The sequence below is a fragment of the Athene noctua genome, chromosome Z (genome assembly GCF_965140245.1).
Source record: "Athene noctua chromosome Z, bAthNoc1.hap1.1, whole genome shotgun sequence".
NCBI lineage: Eukaryota > Metazoa > Chordata > Aves > Strigiformes > Strigidae > Athene > Athene noctua.
In genome coordinates, this window is record NC_134077.1 from 18,224,509 (window position 1) to 18,247,436 (window position 22,928).

The window sequence follows — 22,928 nt, forward strand, 5'->3', positions numbered from 1 at the left end:
TGTCTTTGATAACGTAAGCTTGCAAAGCTGTTCCCAGCTGCTCAGTCCTGCCTCCCTTTTACACTGAACTGGGTTGGCAAAAGCTTTTGTGTAACTGTGTGGCCAATTTAGATGAGGGGAGTTACTCATATGTAAGACAACCAAGCAAGAGCAAAAGCTAGTTTTCAGCTAGCTTATTTCCCTGATTTACTGCACAGATACTTCACGTGGCACTGTGGTAAGCAGAGACAGGAGAGGGAAGCAAGGATGAGGGCAGACAGGCACTGTGCAAGTAAAGGTACCTGGTATTACTCCTGGATTGCACCACATTGTGTATTTTGCACCTGGGATTATTTAATAGTGTAAGTACCATGAATGATATGCAACCCTCTGGCCTTTTTTGATCTTTATCCATAACATCTCTATGATATTTCTGAAGGAAATACTTCTTGTTTCTTTTAGAATCTCTGAAGAAGTGAGGTTTTGATCTTCACTGATAAGCAGTCTGTCCAAAACACCAGTGTGTTTGAAGCAGATATAGAGAGAAATCGACATCAACAGTGATGCTAAATACAATGGATTATGTGAAATAATAATAACAAACTTAATGAGAGATGGGTTTTTTTATCGATAAAAACTGGAGGGAAGACTGCTACTAATAATAGCCTTTTCAACATGTAGTAAGGGGAGAGACTGAGATTCATAGTACACGCAGTCGTACCAGCGATAACTTGATTTACTGATTACTCCATTTACCTGACAATGAACAGAGGGACAAACAGTTGAACAGAATCTTCATTGTATGTTATTAACAGTTTGTTTTATTAAACATCACAAAACTTGATCTCTGGAAATCCCTGACTAAGTGGCAATCACTGAACCAGCAGTTACACCCACAGCACATGAGATCTCATCTCCTGGCAAACTATTCTGTCTGATATGCCTCAAACTTCCGTTACAAATGCTATTTGCAGCATGCCCTGATAGCCTGCAAGCCTGAGTGACTGTGGTGGCTCTAAAGCCTAATAATATTCTCTGCCATCATCCCCTATATTTTAAAGCCAGATAGAATTTGAACATTTTACACTGCAGCTAACTTGAGAGGCAGGGGGTGTGTGTGTGTGGTGTGAACCAGCTGCATATGTTTACTGATTAAAATCTAACCCTTCAAGTCTCTGGAAGACCTGATTTTATTTGTATCTCAGGCTTTTGCAGGATGTATGTTTGCCTTGTGATGAAGAGGTGATTAATGTGTTAGGAATGATAACGACTTTGCCATTTTACAGCTGTGGTCCTAAAAATACTTATTTTGACTTGGTGAGACAGATTCTTCGTCTCTTCTTTGTCATAAATCTCTAACTTAACATTACTGCTAACTGTGGCTCTCTTCTCTAGCAGGTATTTCAAGGGATGTTTCAGGGACATGTCAGGGTCAGGTGCAATGGTGTCAAGTCTGGGAAGCTCTGTGCTGATGTCCTCAACTGGAAAGTGATCTTCAAGTATTGTCACTAGTTGATAGAGCAGCACGTGCTCATCAAACTAAATTTCTCACAGGATAAATCTTTGCAGATCAAGGTTTAAGTCCATTAGTGTGTAGCTATACCAAAGTTATATTCTCTGAAGATTAAGAGTGTGTAATACACAGTGGAACAGATTTGGAAATCCAGGAGAAGGCTGTTAGAGTTGATCATCATAGAATCATAGAATGGTTTTTACCGGGAGAGATCTTAAATATCGTCTAGTTCCAACCCCCCTGCCATGGGCAGAGACACCTTCCACTAGACCAGGTTGCTCAAAGCCTCATCCAACTTGAACACTTTCTTTAGGGAGGGGGCAGCCACAGCTTCTCTGGGCAACCTGAGGGCACCACCCTCACAGTAAAGAATTTCTTCCTTATGTCTAACCTAAAACTACAATCTTTCGGTTACACTCTTTCATTACCCCTTGTGCTGTCACGACACTCCCTTGTAAAAAGTCCCTCCCCAGACCTATAAGGTCTCCCTGGAGCCTTTTCTTCTTCAAACTGACTAACGCCAACTCTCTCAGCCTGTCCTCATGAGGAAGGTGCTGCAGCCCCCTGATCGTTGTGGCCTCCTCTGAAACTGCTTGAGCAGGTCTGTGTCCTTATGTTGGGGCCCCCAGAGCTGGACGCAGGACTCCATGTGGGGTCCTAAGAGAGCAGAGCAGAGGGGCAGAATCACTTCTCTCCTCTCGACCTGCTGGCCACACTTCTCTTGATGCAGCCCAGGATAGGGTTGGCTTTCTGGGTGGCGAGCACACATTGCTGGTTCATACCTAGTTTTCCACCCACTAATACCCCCCCACTCTTTCTCAGGGCTGCTTTCAATCCACTTTTGACCCAGCTTGTATTTGTGCTTGGGATAGCCTTGACCCATGTTCAGGACCTTGCACTTGGCCTTGCTGAACTTCATGAGGTTCACATAGGCCCACCTCAAACCTGTCTCTGGAAGGCACATCCCTTCCCTCCAGAGTGTTGACCGCACCACACAGCTTGGTGTCATCAGCAGACTTGCTGAGGGTGCAGTCAGTCCCGCTGTTCATGTTGCCAAAAGATGTTAAACAGCGTCAGTGTCAACACTGGCCCCAGAAGAACAACACTAAGCACCGCTCTGCATTTGGACATTCAGCTGTTAAAATAAATTGCAAGTGCATGCAATAAATATATGAAAATAGAAGAGATTAAGTTACTATACAAATGATGTTCATTCAGCCAAAAGTGATACCACTACAAGTAAATTTTAGATACTGTAGGAAGAGCTTTTGGTAATGCGTATACTCTAGTTGCCTGCATTGCTGTTATGTATGCAGCATCACCACTTCTTTGGCACTGATAACAGTGTGTAGCTATTGCTAAATTGCTTCATAAAGCATCAGAAGATTACAAACAGCTGAGCATTAAATCATACCTATGGGAACTGTAATATGACATGACAAATTTCAATAATGGAAGGTATTTGAAAGTTTCATAATTATGAGTGAAAGCTAAAATATGCTCACAGAGGCACACTGAAGAACTTAACAGGAAGAGTGTTGAGACAGTAATGTATTGAAGTTACATATACATCACTGAAATTGTGAAAATATCACTGAAAATTTTAGAGGCAGGTAATAACAGTTCCAGCAAAATATTCCTGTAACCATTTTCTCTTAACATTGACACAGCTGGGGAAAAGAATGCTCCTAAAGAGCAGTTACAGAATATAACACCAATGAGTAGACTAAAGTCCCATTAATATGAGTGGATCATGACTCCAGTGAGAACCATTACAGCAGCAACCATTTTGCTAATGAATATATGTTCAGATACACGTTGGCTACCATAAACTTGTAGAACTGCTGTTTATCCTAGTGATTTATGGGTTACACACATGTTAACAGAAACATCCTTTTCTTAGACCTCATTAGATTGCAGCAGAGATGGAGAGAACCAGTTTGGCAGCAAGTGGTTTGCTGCATCGCTCCTCTAAGCCCAGGCTCTACATCCTCCACTTGGAGGTGTTCCTGGGTGTAGTGTGTTAGAATGTGGATGCTGAAGAAAGCAAACCAAAACCAGTATCTTAATTTCAGGATTCATTAGACTGATGGAAGGAGAGAAAAAAACCCTAATGGCTGCCAGATAGAAAACAAAAATTTGGCAGGGGAAACCATACTATCCAGCTGCCAAGAAAGAATGACAATGGACATAAAAATATAAATAAAATCTATAAAATCTGTGCAGCCCTTTTTTCCGTATATGTATATCTTGGTAAATGTCTATTCTGTACAGCACATATTGTTGTTTTTCCTAATTTTTCATACAGCAATAAGTTGTAGCACATTTATTTCCTTTCTGCCTTCCATGTATATGGTGTTAGGTATATTTACAGCCAAATGCTGGCCTCTGTTATTCCAGCTCATTTGACTCTATAGCAGTAAGTCCCACTCCCAAACCTGGTAAAGGAATGGGCCTGTGTTGTGTATGCCCAGAGCCATCCAGCTGGCTGTCACTGAAATGATGACAGCAAGGTGGAACATGCAAACAGACGCCAGGGGGTTGCAGAGAAGAGTGCGATGCAGCTGTGCTGGAGGCATAGCTCACAGCCTGTCCTGCTGACAGACAGAAGTGGGAGAAGGAGTGAATGCTGGCAGATGGCTAAAGGGACCCTGTTTTATTCGCATAGTGCTGTGGCTCTAAAACACATGCCCGTGCCAAGCGCGTAGCTCAGCAGACGCAGACTGAGCTGATGGAGCAGGTTGCTGTGCCCACTGGAGTGCAGTGCCCAGGGAAAGGTGGTGTCAGCCTCCTGCAGCAATTGCCTGCATGGAATGTATGTATGTTGAGCTGAGTGCAGATCCCTCAGATTACCTCGTGGGACAGCGCGGGAGTGGAAGTAGGCGAAGGTGTGGGATAGTGTCAGACTTGGTAGATATGTGTGAATGTGGCAGAAAGGCTGTTTCACAGACAGCAGTCTGGGAAAGCCCCACACGCCTGCCTGTGTTCAGCAGTGCAGCTGCGAGTTTGCAAAGGCAGTGTGGCACACCTGTACAAGAAAGTGGTGACAGCACCAGGGCTTCATCTTGATACAGGCTGCTAAGAACCTCTGTAATACAAAAGGATAACATTACTGAATTTACTGCTCAATTAATATTAACATCTTTTAACATTTCACTGGAAGCACTGTGGTCAAAGGGTTTGAGATTGCAGCAGCACGCTTAAAATTACATGTGAGTTCACACACTTTGCTGATGTAAGACCAGAGTGTTCAGAATTATGATAAATCAAGTACTTGTTGCAGTTCTCTTATTTGGCTTTTTATCTGTGATTATCTTAGTTGTCAGCCTTTCTCCTCTAGAACATAAATTTCAATTCATCCCAGATCAGTAGGAAACAAAATATTATTACTTTCATAGACAGTTCAGCAATTCATGCAAAATTAGCTTCTGCAGATACTACATAAAAACTTGCTGTTCCTTGTATTGTTCCTAAACATTTAGTTGGAAAGCCATAAAAAAAAAAAAAAAAAAAAAAGAGATCAGACCAAAAACCCAACACCTTCCAGCCTAATCCCTAATCCCTAGATTTTGTGAGAAAATTCAGGATAGACTTTCCATACTCATATCCACACCTAACACTTTTTTGAAGTGGGAGGAATTAATTTTTTTTCCTGGATCAGGCACAAGAAAGGTTATCCACTGATTAGAAGATACTTCAAACAACCTTTATGTGACTAGGCAAAATGAGGCACAGGTATTTTGCATAACAGACTATTAACACCCAGCTCTGAATGCAACCTTCACTCTGCAGAGCAGATGTAGCTTGAGTTTTAGTGTTAAGCATAACAAAAAGCATAGAACAAATCATCATTTTGGAAGAGGTTTGCTCAAACCCCCGTAAGCCTTGTGAGATGGTTCAGAGCAGCACTTGGTGTGGTTCACGAAAGCCATGACATCAGACTCCAGGGGTCTGCTTGTATAAAATTGGCATCTTACTCTTCCATCCTTTTGCTATTTTTCTCTGTAGCAATCTCAAGAGAAAAAAAAGCACCAGGAAGATGATAATGCTTGTCTTCCATAGCCTTCTGGGGAGCGGTTTGTTATGGTGCAGGGTGGGATGGGCAATGTGGGAAAGAACTGGCAGAGCACAACTGGACTTCACCATGCAGGGTGTTCTTCTTTCATAGATAACACTTATGTTTCCAGTTCCGATAATGATGAAGACGTGTTAGTTACGACAGAGCCGATTCCAGTAATTTTTCACCAAATCGCTACAGGTAATCTTATGTTCCAAGTGTTGTATCACGTTCATATTTTGTAAGGAAAGACAAGATGTTACCTTCACTTGAAGGGACATATGTTATGTGTGCAACTCTACAGTTTCTCACAGTTGTGCTGTAGTAAACTGTCCTACATTTCAGAATAGAAGAAATTAAAATATTTCTTTTGGGGATCACCATGATTGTCTAAGCAGAATGTATTTTACTCTTTTAATGTCTTGCAGTCTGTGCTAAAGCAAGTCTCTTTGAATACAGTTAGAGGTGCTTAATACTTCCCAATGATAAGTTTTCATGCTCACTGGCTTAGAATTTCACCAAATCTTCACCACTGGGGATGAAACAGTCTGTAACTACCATCACCTCTGATGAATTATTTCAGGAAATGTCAAACAAAAGGGTTCAGCTGTTTCACTAAATTAGAATTTTTTCCCAGTGATTTTGGGAACCTCTCACTTGAAATTATTTCCATACTTTCAGAAAGCATTTGATGCATGAAAGGGCATGCTTTTCAGACATATAGGCACATTTATAAAATATATAATAAAGATTTGTGCATACACTGAAGAGACTTTTTAGATATTAGCAGACAAATTCCCTGATGATTTCAGGCTGCAGGAGAAACTGCATAGAGCAGTTCTTAATTCTGGCAGTTCTTCAGATAGGAACACTTGACTTTGCAGTATTTTTATTATTATTACAATGCTTTAGGGCTTTTTTTGCATAACACAGAATCAGTTTGAATTCCACTGAAAAACCAATATGATATGCAGTCTCTGATTTCATCTATATCAATGTAAATCAAGAATAATTTTACTGAAGTCAGTGCAGTGGCACCCAAACAAAAACTGGCCATTATAATCAGAAGTTTTGATAGATTTTACTTGCAAGTATTTCTGTAATTTAAAAAGAAATAAAGCCTGTCATCTAAAATAGAATTAAAACCTATGTTTTGTATAGAAGGTGATCTGATTTAATTTTGCTAAGGGGTTTTGATTTTTCATTCTTTCATAAGGTATACAAAAGTAATGAATGACACTAAATTGTAAATCACAGATTGGGAAGAACAAATCTCCTAGGTAGACCATCTGAGTTTCATTTCACAGTTAAAAATATGAGTGTTCTGGGATGTAGGGGCTTTTTAATTTTAGACTGTTGTACTGTTAACTCTTAGATGCTTTACATATCTGTAACTTTTTGTTCCTTAAGTATTTCATATGCAAAATTATTTCACATTTTTCACAGATGTTCCCTATTTTCCCTTTTCTTTTAAGAATTAAGAAAAACCAGTGATGTCAACTACTGCTTATCCATAAAATCAAAACTACAAAGGGAGAATGGAGAAGTATGTATTTGTTGTATGCCTATTTTAAGCAGAAGTTATTTTAAGAAACAACAGAAAATAATAAAACATGAATGTTTACCATAGATTTCCTATCAAAAGTATGCTTGTATGAACTGTATACGTTTACACGTTTTAGGTGATAATTGTAGTTCTCTGGGTTTCATGTGTGGGTTAACCAGTGAATCACTTAGCTGGCATAGGGATGTTCCCATCCTAGGAAATAAGTTTTTGACATTTATTTAATTTTTTGTTCAACAGTGGTATATAGACTCTGTCTGCCCCAAAAATACAGCTCTCCTGGAGAAGTAGGCTATGACGCCATTACCTTTTAACCTGCTCTTGCACATAGGACCACATCCCATTTATTAGCTCACTGCTTCTTTGTGTGGCCTACAGCAGCCCCACTGGAGGCTTTAGACTTCTGCATGACTCTGATCACCATAAATAGTGTCTGGAGTATTAAGGCCTTCAGTTACGGTTCTATTTGTGCTGTGCCTCTGTCATGGGTCCCTGACCAGTTTCACTGAGACATTAATTCAAGAAGGAAGTGGCAGAAATGTGAAGTCTACAGGGCTTGACAGTCTTATGGGTGCAAAGAAGATAACACGTAGGCTCCTACCTCAAGCAAGAAGTTGAGCATTGTATCAGGAATTCAGATGCTTGACTTAAACACTACCTTTGGTAAGGCAGGTTGCTGAATTTCTTGATGACTGCATTTTAGGCTCCAATCTGTATTTGATCCTGGAAAGGGGAGATAAGCATGCCCAGATAAGCTAGTGTGTATGGTTGGGTTTGTTAACAGATGAAACCTGATTTGATATAAAAAGCTGCGCTGGAAATACTTTGCTTCTACTGCCTCATTTTTCAGTAAACATTAGAAAAAATCAAGTGCAGGAAGAATTTACCGATTTGATTAAAAGCCTGAGATACAGTTAGCTTTTATTAGACAGAGTTTGAGCTTTTATTTTGTTTTTAGTTGAACGAGGTGTTTAAATATGAAAATACTGAAAAATAAATCCTAACACTGACCATTTCTGTTGGCTAGACAGAGGCTTGATTAGGATAGTATGGGTTTGTCACTATTCTAATGTGAGAATTTAATTTCTCTTTGTTTTGCGTTGAATTTTTATTCAGTTGAATTCTGTTTTAACACAGACTTCCCCATGAGCTAAGGTTATTCTAAACCAAAGAAGACTGAAGTCACTTTGTTTCTTTTCAGTGAAGTAGAAGCAGAAATTATTTTTATGCCTTGGAGAAAATTGTTGTGAAATTGGCTGAAATACATTTTTTGTCATATGTATACGAATAGAGCAGGAATTTAGAGGCAAAGGTAGGGAAATGTGATTAGAATGTCTGACCATAGAAACTGACGATAAGTGTATATTTGACATTTATGAATATATGGGATTTAGGGGTAACTTCTATTCTTTGATTCATACATCTGATTTCTCTTTCATGATGGCAGTTCTGTGCCAGACATAAATACAAAATAAGCAATAAGTACATCATGTTCAGGTTGAAGTGAAAAATTATGATTTTAGCAGGTGTGGTTTAGGGGATTTTTGTCAACGTAGGACCTAGTAATAACACATGGATTGTGGGAAACAAGAATTAATATTGTCAAGCAATTACATAATTATAAGTAAAGGTTCCATTGGTGGGAAGCAGAATATAACACTTTAGCTCATGCTGAGTTGCAGTCTGTACCAGGATCAGTTCTATTTACTTGAGTGCAATTATTCACAGAGCAGCCTATTTAGAGCAGGTTTTATTTGGGCAAGCATATTACTTTCTAATCCTTAATTTTCAAAGTCTCAGAATGGAGCTAGTAAGAAAATTAAGTTTGAACTTTTCTGGCAACAGGCTGGAACTTCTGTTAAAAATAATAATTAATTGGCAACACGTCAGTTTTTCACAGAAAGGAAGTTAAGACATCCCATGCTCAAACTTGAATTATTTTCTTAAATTATTGGAATTGATTTACCAGAATAAAGTAAATTAAAATTTTATTAGGTCATTAGAACACCAAATTGATTCAGTCTAGAACCTCTCTTGGCAGGTAAATTACTATTGTTTAGCAGAAGCACAGAGTGAAGTATCCCCATATAGTCTGCTGAATTCCTCAGTTCTTTTACATAGCCCACTGTGTCTGTAGCCAGGCAAAATATTCTCTCTACAGCATATATTCAGGGTGTTTTTACGTGCCCAGTTAGTAGGTGCTTGCTTTGTCTGATATTTCACTATTCTTAAAACAGGCCCTTAATACTTTTTTTGGAAAATGGTAGCAAAAAATCTCTTAATAAAGGGTGCTATGAGCTTATTTGTAAAAGCGTAATTCCTGTAGCTATAAATAGAACTATAAATGCAAGACAGCATATCATTTGTATCACTGTTAACTCTGCTTTTCCATTAAGGAGTCACGGCACAACAGCACAGTTGAAGAAGACTCTGAAGGAGATAACGATTCTGAGGAATTTTATTATGGCGGACAGGTAACAGAGGAAATTTTTGCACACGTTTCGAGAAATTAATATTTGAAAACCTTTGTTATTCATTCCATTATAAATTTATGACAGTAATTAATTTCTTATATTTGTTCAACATCAGATAGAGTGCTATGTGTATATATACGTAGTATTTTATAGTGGAAATATTATGTTATACTGTGTAATTATATCAAATGTAAAATAATTAGTTTGTTTACATTTGCAAAGCTGTAAGAATTAGAAGAAGCCAGTACTTTTCAGAACATTTGAAAATAAAAGCCAGTTGTTTACTTGCAGGAAATAGATATTCATGCTTTAAAGCTTCTTCCGTTATTGATACATATGGGAAGTCAGTCTGGATCCAAATCTGTTTCCTTCTGGAGGACTAACATTTTGTAAAGTCAAGACCACTGCAATTTAATGGTAAAAATGGTTATTACAACACAGTTTTGATCTAGGCAATAGTCCATTCTTTTTCTGAGCTCTACAGTTATACTTGCCTTGAAAAATGGTGCATATTTTTAGATGAATGTACTGCTCTGTGCATTTCCCTCAGCAGAATTAGTTATTATTACATTCTCTTATATACTGGGAAATGAAATCTCTTCATCTCCTTTCCTTTTGCAATGTCAATAGAGCACTTCACGCTGCTAGTCTCTTTGTTCAGTTTTTTCTTACCTTTTAGTCTAACTATTGCCCCAAAGGAATCATTCCTCACTTACGTTATTAAAGCTGTTTATTTCGATGGACGTTTTAACGAATTACAGTTCCTGTTTATGAAAGTTGTCACTGCCTCATCCTTGAGGCTGAAGCCATCCGTGCCCTGGGTGCAGAGCCAAGGCTGCAGGAGCATGCCAGCAGTGCCAGCCGGTTGGGTCGGTACAGAGAGCGTGGGATGCTGATGAGAAGGACATCGCCGAGCCTCTTATCTTGCAGAGCCAACAGCATGGTGGGATTTGAACACAAAAACATGTTGAGGTGCTTTACTCTAAAAAAAAGCACACCCCCGAAAAGCTATTAAAACTGCTATTGAAACTGGAATTGAAAGAATGTATTTTCAGTGTCATGTTCACTTTAGAAATGACTGCAGGAGTTGCCTCCCTTCAGGGACGCCGACTCCTACAGCCCCACAGAGCACTGGGCAGGACTGTGTACATATTCTTCAGTGCAAAGAGCGATGCCTTATTTTAATCTGCCTGAGAGGAAAAATCTTCTGCTTTTGCCCTGTAGTGATAAGTTTGTGTGTACTGGCTCCATTTTTCAACTCCGCAGAAAGGGCAGTAACCTCAACATGAAGGAAAAGGCAGCAAACAGCTGGGAGTGCTTATTTCTTGAATCAGTGCTAGTATGTTTGGTAAAGGATGCCTGCCAGTGTTCAAATGAATGAATAAATATTAATGCTTCCTATGAGATATGAACACAGAGAGCACCGCATCATTTTTCAAGGTGTAAAAATGCTGTGTAGTAGGCAGTACTGGTTAGAATTTAGTTGCCTTATATTTGAAGGCAACATTATATTGCATTGACTTTTTTTTTTTTTAGGTAATACATTTAATTGAAGGAATTATAACTGGCAAAAAAAAGTAATTATGTCAGCAATAAAAATTAAATATCAGATGTGAATGTCTTGAGTGCAGAATATTCAAAAAGCAAAATAAGGAGAATAAACAAAGACATCATAGAAAGTATATGTAATGAGAGAAAAAAGGAAATTTTAAATTTAAAATTTTGTGGTCAAAAAGACAAAATTCTAAAGAAGATCTGTACAATTAAAGAAAATATTGGTGACTCAGAAAATAAATAGCAAATTAGGTAATGAGCAAAGCCCATCAAGAGATAAAGAAAGTCCTTTTTCAAATAAAGTGATTGTAGGAGTTACTACCTGGTGAGCACCAGGTGTATTGGGGAGACAAAATAATTGACTATATGTGGGGAACAAGCAAGGCAAGCTGCTGCATTTGAGACAAATGTGTCCTGTGCCCACAGAGAAATGGGAAAAAAAAATTGACTTCAACCACTAGAGGGAAAAGATGGTAGTGTAATTGTGTGCCAATACAGTTGGAAAAGGTGGATAATTCTTAACATTTCTAAGAAATTACAGCTGGAAAGACAAGAGAGCATCTGATGATGAAACAAGGACCAGGGAAGATGGTAAATGGCATTTGGTGGGCAGTGAAAACAAGATACAACCTTTTGGTCATAAATAAAATGTTTGTATCCACTTCCTAGGCACCTCCTTGTAATCCTCCCGAAGGATTTAATGGATAAATACTTTAAAGTAGCTAAGTGATTCAAGAGCCTAAGCCCTATTGATTTTCAATGGGATTTAGGTTTGTAAATCGCTTAATCTCCTTTAAAAATGCAACCTTCTGTCATTATGTGGGACAAAATAATCTGAATCAGGTCTCAGATTAAAAACTGAGACTTTCTAAACACAGACGTTTCAGACACAGCAAAGTTATCAGATTTTTTAGCTTTTCTATTCACTTTCTCTGGGACTCTTGGTTAATTCTTGCTTTGAATCTTTATCTTCTACATTTGCAAATGAGAGCAGGAGATTGAAACAGTAATACCACTGCCTTTGGCGCTCTCTCTCCCTCTCTCTTGTGTTTCAGTTACAGAACATGCTCACAAATGCAGATACACAAAACTGACAGTCTCCTCTGCATACATCAGTATATGTGTGGCACTAATTCAGGGGTGGAAAATACCATACTGTGCTCTTAGAATTTGACAAAACACTTGTTTGTTTTCTTTTTGAGTTCATAACCTCTTAACTGTCAGAGAATAAATTGCAGAAAATATTAAATTGAGCCTTTCAGTGTTCTGGATAGTGTTTCCTTTGGTTTTAACTATTATTGATACATAAAACTGATTAAAAAAATGTGGTTTAGGACTGACAAAGGTGGCAAGTACACCACACTATGATTTGTGAAATGATTGCTGTGCTCTTTTTGGAAGCAGGACAGCAATTATTTATGCATCATTAAAGAATTCATCTTTGAGTAATGAGCATGTAAGAAGGATTGGTTTGCTCCTACCTAAAGTGGAAAAAAAAAAAAAAAAAAATTATAATAAAGGTTTTCTTCCCATGCTCTTCTTCTACTTGGAAAATTGTCCTGACATGCCTGCCCAAATCAAGGGAGGGATATTTGGCTTATACCCTTCTGATCATGAATATCTTTGATATCTCTGATAAACACATGCCCATGCTATGCTGATGAATTCTGTGCCTTGTAGTTGAAGAATTCTAAGTCTAATCAGATTATTCTTTGCTAATTTTCACATGTAAAAATCGATTAAGTGATTATTATTTTAATTCTATTGAAATTTATTTAATTAGCTTGAAAAGTACATCTCTAGATGTCAGAGCTGAAAGTGTCACAGTGCTAGTCTCCTACAGATTTGGATGGACAAACCATAGATACATTTCTGCAATAGCAAGAATTCTCTTCAGGAATTCCTGTATAAGGAAATATATATATATGTCTAAAGGGATAAATTACACTCTTGTGCTTTGCTCTCTGAATTTGTCAAAGGTACAAGCCAGATCCTACTCTCATTTCTGAATCTGTCCAAATCTAGGGAGTTCACTGACTTTCATGGAATTATTGTAAAGAAGTAGAATTAAGTTCACAAAATCAGGAGCGTATTGCTTAATGAGAAGGTAGTAATAGACCGTGAATAGATTTTTACAAGCCTAAAGAGGTATTTTGGTCCTTGTAGAAGACAGGAGGATATTAATTATTTTGACTTCATACAGACCAACCAAACCAGCTCGCAAGTTCTGCATTGTATTGTAAGCACTAACATAACTTTTTCCATATTTCATGTAGAGTTTGAAAAAATTGAGATGATGTCTAAATGCTGAGACACTTGGCGTATAAAATAGTTTTCATGCTTTGCTCATTGAGCCCTAGCCATTCTGTGTGTAATATATATGGAAGTGTAACAACAAGCAAGAGGGAGCAACCCTTTGTCCTGTAGTGGTTGGACTGGGATGTTATGACTGGGGAGACATGGTTCTCCTGCTTAACAGTCTTAAAATGTCCAAGTGTCCCAGAACAAACCCCAAGACAAGACAGGACAGAGGGGTGAGTCTTTGCAACTTCTCTTCCCGCAAAGAAGGAAACAGGAGAGGGACCCTCAAAAAATTTTGATGCAGAAGTACCTGCTTTGCAAATAAATCTCTTTGCTTAGCAGAGCTAGACCACCTGAGTGCTTCAGCTTACCAACAGTGTCCTTTCTGAGCGTGGCATTCAGGAATCTATGCAGCATGTTTTGCAGGAGGAACTTTCAAGAGCCTAGATCAGGTGCCAGTAATGAAATAAATAAGAACTCCTAGGATATTTTTTTCCCGTGGTAGGTTAGCTATGATGGAGAACTTCACAAGCACCCACAGCTGGAAGCTGATTTGACAGCAGTGAGAGAGATCTATGGACCTAATGCAGTATCTCTCAGGTATGTCATTGACCTTTCACTATTGTGGAACCTTTAATGTTTTGGAGATTGAGTTCCTTGCGGACCTTCCCTGACTACCAAAGCACAATTCTCTTGTGGTGATTACTGCATATTGTGTGGCAAAAGGAAGGAGCACTGCTGGCTAGCAGTAATGCTGGTTTTGTTTTTTCTTTTTTTGTGGTTGAGTACTGATACAACTGGCTGTGCCGAGAACAAGCCCTGAAAGCCAGTTCTAAAACATTGTCTTTTGCAGTTCATCCAGTATTTGATCAGGCTGATGCATTTTGTTGAAAATTACTACTCAGCATTACTCTAAACCCTTGTTAAACTCCTTTTCTATCATACTCTGTCACTTGCCCTGGGGGTAAGCAAGAGGAATGATAAGAGATCTAGTAAACGTTTTCCCTTGGGAAAGATTGAAGGAATTGGTTTTGTCTAATCTGGAAAAAAGAGAAGGAGAAGACATACAACAGTTCTTCAAAAAAAGCCATGCAGATTGGAGGAATAATCAAATGTTCTCTATTATCATGAGAGAGACAATAAGAAACTAGCTGTGTTAGCAGCAAACAAGAATTTTGTTAGACTTTAGGAAGGCTTTCTAATTGTGGGTGTCTGTCCCACACAGGGAAGTGGTGGAACCTCAGTCAGAGGTGGATTGCAAAGAGTAATTACACAAAAATTCTGTTGGGTGTATATAAGCATGCATAATTCCTCCATAGGGCATAGCTGTATGATACTTTTAGTACACTTCGGGTCTTTTATAACTTCATTTTCTGTCTATGTAATATTAATAATTTCTTAAAAATAACAGGTAGGCAAAATGTAACAACTGTCAGATGTATTACAAAGAAAATATCAAAGTTGTCGTACAAAGGAAGTAATAAAATACAAAGAAGATAATAACCTTAGGCATATGTATATTGCACGTAACATTTTCCATTAACCTCTAAACAATAAGATCTGTTGTATTTGTCTAAGAAGAGAGAGCATGTCTACAATGATGGTGTAGTATACCTTTTCAAATTAAGTGGAAATTTCATTACATTTCAAGAACCTCGGGAATTGAAATCCAAATAGTAGTATATGGATTTAGGAAATTAATGAGATAAATGTTTAGTTGCCAAACTGATAACTGAAATTGAGCATACCTTGGTAATAGGCTCCCTCAGGCTCCTAAAATTGAAACATGATGTGTAACCTTTCAAAAACTTTAATGCATCTAATTAATTGAATCAACTGTTTCATTGGAAGCATTGTACTCTCCTTGAGCTCACTGTAGTAGAAATTGGCATCTGTGGCTACTCTTGGCATGTGGAAAACTTTAATGCTTCTTCCATTCTGTTGCATTTGAAAATGCTTATAAATTCTTTGAAATGAGAAAAACAGCATCAAGCATTCAGTTTCATCCCTCTCCTGCAGCTCCACTTCTCTGTCGAGAGAGGTCTGTCTGACAGTGACACACACTAAGATGCATATTTCCTAGACAGCTGACCCTCTTTTAGTAGTCTCTTGCTGTCACAGAGTCAACTGTACATATAAAAGTGAAACGCCTATACCTGCATGCTTTTCACCACTGCTGTTTAAAATCTGTCCACTAAAGCTGTGAGAAAGACCTCTGGTCCAACTGATCCAAACTTTTCAGTATCTGTATTGTTTATGCATTGATGGACAGAGGACCTCTGGGAGCTTCAGAATCAAGAGTCATTGTAGCCATGGAACCATTGCACATGGAACCATGTTAGGCAGCAGATCATAACCTGCAGGTGCTGGGTGATAGCATGATTTCTTTCTCCCATTCAACATTCAGAAGTAAAACTAGAGTTAGCATGATGTCAAAAATCCATTTTCTAGGGTGGTAATGGAGTAGCATAAAAGCCTTTTCCACAGTTAACTTATTTTTATCCTATCCTTTCTTCCACTAATACTTCTGTGTTTCATTAGTTCAACTATGTTTCTGTTTAATTTATAAAATTATGCTTGTTCACAGCCTTTTGAATCTGTCATGTGAGCAACACCAGCCTGTGTTCATAGATATTACTTTGTAGTTCATAACAATTTGTTCTTTGGATCTTCTGGAAAAGTAACAAAAAATCTGAGGCCACTGTAGGATATATGTAGGATAGTGGCTGAACTATTCAGTGGGTGGAGAATTGCACTGTTTCGAAGTCAGGTCTTCAGTGAGCTGTAGGAGGTAAGCAAGTACCTGTACAGCTCTGGGTGAGCAGACCCTGGAGCAGCAGTCAGGATGGCTGGGAAGTCTCCAGGTAACACAGCCCTGGCCAGCTGTTTACCTGCTCTGTGTGTGCCATGTGTGGATGCATCTGATCCAGAGGGAGACTTTGGACCCAACCAGAGAGAACCATTGGGATGCTGAGGCTTGATGGAAGATTTTCCATCCACTAAACTTCACAGGAAGTTAAAGCATTTCTAATGCTACCTAGATCCTACCATGGGCTGAGAGGCCAGTTTGGTAGGAGATAGTTACATTCACAAAAATATTTTTGTATTTCAAAATTACCTTATCAACTTATGCACAACTGGCGCTGTGCACTGTCTTAGTCTAGTTTAATAAAAAAGTGTGGAATTCACTGTGAGAGCAAGCATATAAATGCAGTGTAAAGAAAAAAGCCTAGTGGCTAGAAGCTAGTCTGTGAAAAATTGAGATTGCACTTTTACAGTATTGTCCAGTTAAGTATTTTAAATTAAAAGGAAAGAAATCTTTTATTTAGGTGTATAAATGAATAATTTTTAGGCCTATCTTTCAGAAGTTTTCAAATGTGTTGGGGAAGAGCAATCAGAATGAGTCAGAAGAGGCAGAAAAGTCACACTTTAAATGTAAGATTTCAGATGGCAATGAAGCTCCCATGTGCGTTAAGTTAAATCTGAACCTTGAGGATTCCAGCATTACTACACATAACAGATAAAATAAGGTATCTATTGCCTTGAGCGAATTACAGGGCAGTCTTTATGTTTTGACAAACAATTGCTAGAACGTATGAAGCAATCCCACAGGTATGATATGCCACCCTCTAGGCTATCTTGTGTTTGTCTTCAATGATTTCTCTCAAGCCTGTCCTTAGGTTACTGGCTGTTAAACTGAAATACTTTTGAAAATTAACTAGGGTTTTCTTTTGTCATAAATAGGAGCAGCATGTGACCATTATTGTTTCCTTGATTTCTTTGTGCAATACATCAGACAAAAATACACTGCAGCAATGGAGAGAGAATTTGGGGGAATTAGTAGAAAAAAAGATTTAGCCTGTTTAAGCAAGATCCACTGAAAGAAATTTTTAGTGCAGCAGATGGTCACCCACTAGGAATATTGATCCAATCTATGTAAATGTGTATTTTATAACCATTCTTACATACAAGTTTATCCTTTATAAAATCATCCCTGATATAAGTACTCCTGGACTGAGGAGTACCTTAAAAAGGTCTAACATAATGTAATTCTTTCCTTTTAGGGAATATGGAGCCATTGATGATGTAGATATTGATCTGCATATTGATGTTAGCTTTCTTGATGTAAGTAATCTAATCACAGAATTACATAATGAACATTAATACCCATTTAATTCTGGTACACATCAGACTCTCTAGACAACCACTGAGACTTTCCTTTTTTGGAGACTTGATATTCACAAGTGGCGGTCACATTATTGATTGCTAGTCGGTGGAAAGGTTTCTTTTTTTCCTTTTATTATCACATTGTTAAAATGCTTTGCAGGCTTTTATTTACTGCATGTGTATTTCCTTTCAAACACGCTTTGTGAATGATAAATGTTTTAACTGATATAAATGAAATACTTTTTTTTTTTTTTTGCTGTTGTTGACATTAGTTAGGTGAAAGCACTTCATAGAGCCCTGGAGGGAAGAAGACCTTGGCTAGAGGTCTCCTGTGTGCTGATCAACATCTGCAGCTGATTAGGGAGAAGCTTGTGTGGCAAAGGAGACATAGGACAGTGGTGCATGGCTTCTCTAACACTTATGCTGTCACTAACTCCACACTTCCTCACCTCATCTGTGCAGTAACTTCCTGTCCTTTAGATAGAGAACACAAATTAGTGCCTTTAGGGGCACGATTAGCTTCTGCACAGATGTCATATTTTCAGGTCAGCACAGCACATAATATAGTTGTTCTTGGGCTTTTATAAAACTTAAGAAAATCTGATCATACCTTGAATTATTTTAATCAGTCATAAGGAGCAAAAGTTTCCTTTGCCCTGTGTTATGGAATGAGTTTCATTTTAATTTTTATTTGCTCCTTTGCTTCTCAGCTTTGAAGCAGTATATCCTGATAGATGTCAGTGTGTCTGCCTGCACTTAGATGTAGTGTTGTGTATAAACCTGCGCTCAGTTTAAATGAGCATACTCAGGAACTGGAAGCAGTCTAACACTTCTGTTAGGGGCATCAGCAGTAGGCAATAGTTTGCTCTAAGTCTCAAGTTTAAAGCGGAGTAGATATTCCACAACACTGTAAATAAATAGGTGGTGTTTGTAACAACCCTAAGGTAGAATGGCAAAATGCGACAGTTTCTCATGATGGCTAATGGTGTCATATTCTTTTTATCTTGAACTAGGAAGAGATTGCTGTGGCTTGGGATGTGATTCGCACAGAGCCTATAATAGTGCGGTTGCACTGTTCACTGACACAGTACTTAAATGGTCCAGGTTAGTCACCTGTGTATTCTTCATGTGCCTTGTGTGGTGTCTCAGTCTGAACCATGTACTAGGTGATTATAGATACTCATTCACAGGCCAAATCTTTGACCCTGCATGTGTTTTGATCTACTGAGAGTAGTCCTACTGGTTTGAAATTATGCTTATATATATTTGCATGGCTAGGCCCTCAGTAATGACATGGGCATCTATTTTAGACTTTCACAGGTTGATTTTCAGAACTTGTTTTCCTGGCATCCTTTGAAATGCAACTGCTTCCTCTAGGAACGCGGGTTAAGGATAAAGATCTACAGTTTCTGATTTCCTGATTTTGGAAATCAGGTGTCATCTACACAGATGAGATATCATTGATAAGGTATACATAACCAGACCTGTGCAGAGCATTAATATGCCCTTTTCCACAGACCTTTGAAGAATCAGACCATGATATCCTTTCAGCTTTTGATTTCTATATGGCTGTGTGAACTCTGGGAATCTTTAGATCTGAATGAGTTATTAAGTGGTAAAACTTCCTCATGAGAGTAAAAATGGTCAGACTCCTGAAGAATCAACTGATTTTGAAGATCTGGAAACATTCATGTGCAAGAGGCAACTTCAGATGTATTTTTACAGTGGGAAGTTAGAACTGAGTTGCAATATGGATAGTAACTTCCCCGGATTTGGAGGCTTCCAGTACAAGCTGTCAGCTCAGGCTTGTATCTGTGGGAGAATTCCGCCTTTGGAAAATGAATAGATATTTCCAGTCATAATATGTTTAGCAAAATCTGTCCCAATAAGATTTTTTTATAGGATATGTTGCCTGCTGATGCTAGCTATAAGCTATATTCTGTTCATTCAAATAAGCATTTCATTATATCAAACTTTTTTTTTTTTTTTTTTTTGCTTGACTTTGGTCTTTTTGTCTATTTTATTGCTTCAATCTTTCTAGATACACAGATCTTAAAGTATGTATTTGCTATAGCAGGTAGCAGTGTTAGTATCCAGAATGCTTCTATCAAAATGGAATTTAAAAAACAAAAAAGTGTAGCAAATAAGAGAAGGTGAAGCCTGAAGAAATGATCTAGTGAAATGGGAAGTAACAACAAGGTATCTTCTGCACCACTGACAAGGTTAAAATGGGAAGCTTTGTTCCCAGTCATGCAGCTGCCTGTGGGAGTGCTTGGATAACAAGAAAGGCAAGACCAGGCCCAGAGACAAGTGCTTTGCTGATACTGAGCATTTTATGAGCTCAGCTGCTCTTGCAGCTATGTCTCTCCATTTACTAGAAAAGGACAATGAGATCCACCATCTTTTGTGTTAACAAGACCCTTTCTCTGTGAATTCCTCTTCCTCCTTAAATATGGGTTTTTTTGAGACTTCTGGGCCACAACTTTATGCTACATTTTTGTTCTCCTATAGTATCTTCTGCTGACTGATAAAAGAAACAGAAATGCAGTATACTCCACAGCACAATATGGCGTATTAGTACCACCTTGTAGCTGTGTAATATCCTGATTTTAGATGGTCATTCTTCTAGTTAATAGCTTATCTTGTTACTGTATTTTTTCACATTTTCTCCAACGTGCTTTAGAAACCTGTCTTAGATGAGGATGAATTAGCCTTTAGAGATGCCGGGTTGTCTCCTCTAGCTGTAGAGATCAGACACCAGTTGTAGTCTAGATGTCAGATTTTAAGATTGCTGGTCTAGGTATGATGATTGTCATTGAAAATACTACCCCCCTACCATGTGTCCTAAATTTGACAGTCCAAAGACATTGCCACCCCTAATCAAATAATTCATCTCTCTTGAAAAAAATCATCAGTTTGTCTTTAAAATATGAGATTTTATTTTGATAATAACATTTGAGAAAGTTTATCTACTGGGCTTTGAAGTAAGTAAAATTGGATAGCCAGGTTAGATATACTATATTTTATTTTAAAATTTTATTTATTAAAGCTAAATTAAAGGATAAACTTTGACATTCTGAATAAAATCTGACTTTATGAATGATAAGATTAATATAGATTTTAAAGTGCTGATTTAATTTTTGTAATAAAATCTGAACAAACCCCAGATTTTTTGCGTTTATTCATTTTTTATTTAACAGTAGTCATTACCATCTTATGTAACACAAAGTATAAAGTCTGTTTATGCTTGTAATATGTGTTGTCTGTTTTCCTGCCTTGAGGACATGAGGTTCTCTCAAGTGCTGGATTCCATCTGCCACTTCTATCTAGTAAATGTTATTAAAGGATTTTAGTAATACCAGGAGCTAATTTCCAGCCTTCACCCTATACACTTTCCATTTTTTGACATATGAATATGGATATACCAATGTTAGGACAATCTTGAGGAAAATTCAGGGTAATCCTTGGCCACTGGAATTCATATATCAGGGGATCTAGTACTAAAACACCCTCAGAAGGAAAATCCAGATACTAATTAATTCAGTTTATTCCACTCTGAGTTTTCTTCATAGTCACAGGAGCTGTAGTGTGTAAAGACTACTTACTTGGAAAAAAATTTAAGACAATATGCAAGATGAATTGCCAGTCCAGATACATTTAATCTGATGCTGCTCTCTAGTACTTGTATAATACAAAAAGCAAAGACACGTTTTTGTAATTCAAATTAATGGGAAAAGATACATTTGGGAGAATTAAATTCAATTGAATTTTCAATTCAATTTCATCATTGTTGCTATGGCACTGTCTATAGTAAAGGTCCAGATAGAACAGGATCCTTAAATATGATTTATATGGTTTATATGGTTTATATGAGTTCTTGGTTATTGCTGTAAGTTCATATATATATACAATATCTCCTCTTTCTATAGTGCCAACTGTGGATGTATTTCAGATCTCTACTAAGGAAAGATTTGGGCTGGGACATCAGCTAAAAAAGTAAGTCTGGAAAAGTGTAAACCCCTGTTTTTCGGCAAATATTACACACTTTTTAGTTCCCAGGACACGTCAGGTAGGATAAAATTCACAGGTTGTCAGGTTGGTTGGATCAAAGTGTTTTGAACTTGTTTTTCTTTAAATAAAAAATAATAGAAGTTACCTCTTTAAGTTCAGTTTTGACAATTGTTGAGAAGAAACTGATTTGTGTTCCCTGTCAGGGTTTTCTGTCACTTTCCTGGCATTTAGGAAGTAAGCTTCAAAAGTTCAAAAGACTGTAGCTAGGAGTATTCAATCTCGTGTTTCTGCTTAGATGGTGAAGCCTCTGAATTAGGAATCTTTTTGAGCATCATTGCATACTCTAAGGGGCCTATACTTTCATAGTGGCCTCTAGGATGTACCACCATAATTTGCCCATCGTGTTTTGAGGAAAAGAGGGAAGAATAATTGAAAAAAATAGCAGTTTCATGTATTCATGATACAATTCGATTTAACAGTCTTGCTGTGTCATCTTTTTACATATGCTTGTGTATGTGTAATACAATGACAAGAATACAGATTTTAATACCTGACCATTACAACATTAAGAATCTCTTAAGAAAATAAAAATATTTTGCTATTTGGTGTTTAAAGGAATTCAATGCAGCATTTTTGTAATCTTGCAAATGAAGCAACGTTACTAAAATCTCTATGGTAGATGACTTTGAAGAAAAAAAAAAAGAAACACTCCCCAGACATGAACAGTCTCTTAAAACGTTTCAGTTCTTACACTATCTCTGATTTGTGCACTGGGTAATTACTAAAGCTGTCTGTAAAATGTTTTCAAGTTCATAGCTGCATAATTCACAGCCGAGCAGAAGTCAGAATACCCATGAACCCATGAAACCCCTGGCCCCTCATGTCTGTGGCAAGAGGATATTAATCTTAGAAAATTCACTAAATTTTCAATAAAGTCCATACCAGCTTCTATTTATCACTCAAAGACCCACACTGCTAGATTAGAGTCACAGAGCAATTTGGCTTGGAAGTCACCTAGTGCAACCTCCTGCCCCAAATAACACTAACTTCAGTTAGATTAGTTCACCCAGAGTCTCAGACAGCCAAGCTGTGAAACTCCAGCCTTTGTGGGCAACCTATTTTATTTAACGACTCTTCCTGTCGATGTCTTCTTTTTATAGCCTTTATGGTTTTTAGCTTTCCTTGCCACAACTTGACTTCTGCATTTTGCTGTCCATTTCTGGAAATGTCTGGCTCTGTCCTCTCTGTAAACCCTCTTTGGGGAGTGTAATATTTGACACCCCTACATTCATGTTTGTGCCTTGGGAG

General features: G+C 37.9%; 1 protein-coding gene across 3 annotated transcripts in view; it reads left to right on the top strand.

Moving 5' to 3' along the window:
* Positions 1-22,928, top strand: part of PARP8 (poly(ADP-ribose) polymerase family member 8) — a 129,330-nt gene that overhangs the window by 67,159 nt on the left and 39,243 nt on the right. For all 3 annotated transcript variants that reach the window (XM_074931365.1, XM_074931364.1, XM_074931362.1), the window contains exons 4-10: positions 5,661-5,750; positions 7,025-7,095; positions 9,510-9,587; positions 13,948-14,042; positions 17,507-17,567; positions 18,623-18,713; positions 21,539-21,605. In XM_074931365.1, the coding sequence (XP_074787466.1) occupies positions 5,661-5,750; positions 7,025-7,095; positions 9,510-9,587; positions 13,948-14,042; positions 17,507-17,567; positions 18,623-18,713; positions 21,539-21,605 (553 nt within the window). The remainder of the gene's footprint in view (positions 1-5,660; positions 5,751-7,024; positions 7,096-9,509; positions 9,588-13,947; positions 14,043-17,506; positions 17,568-18,622; positions 18,714-21,538; positions 21,606-22,928) is intronic.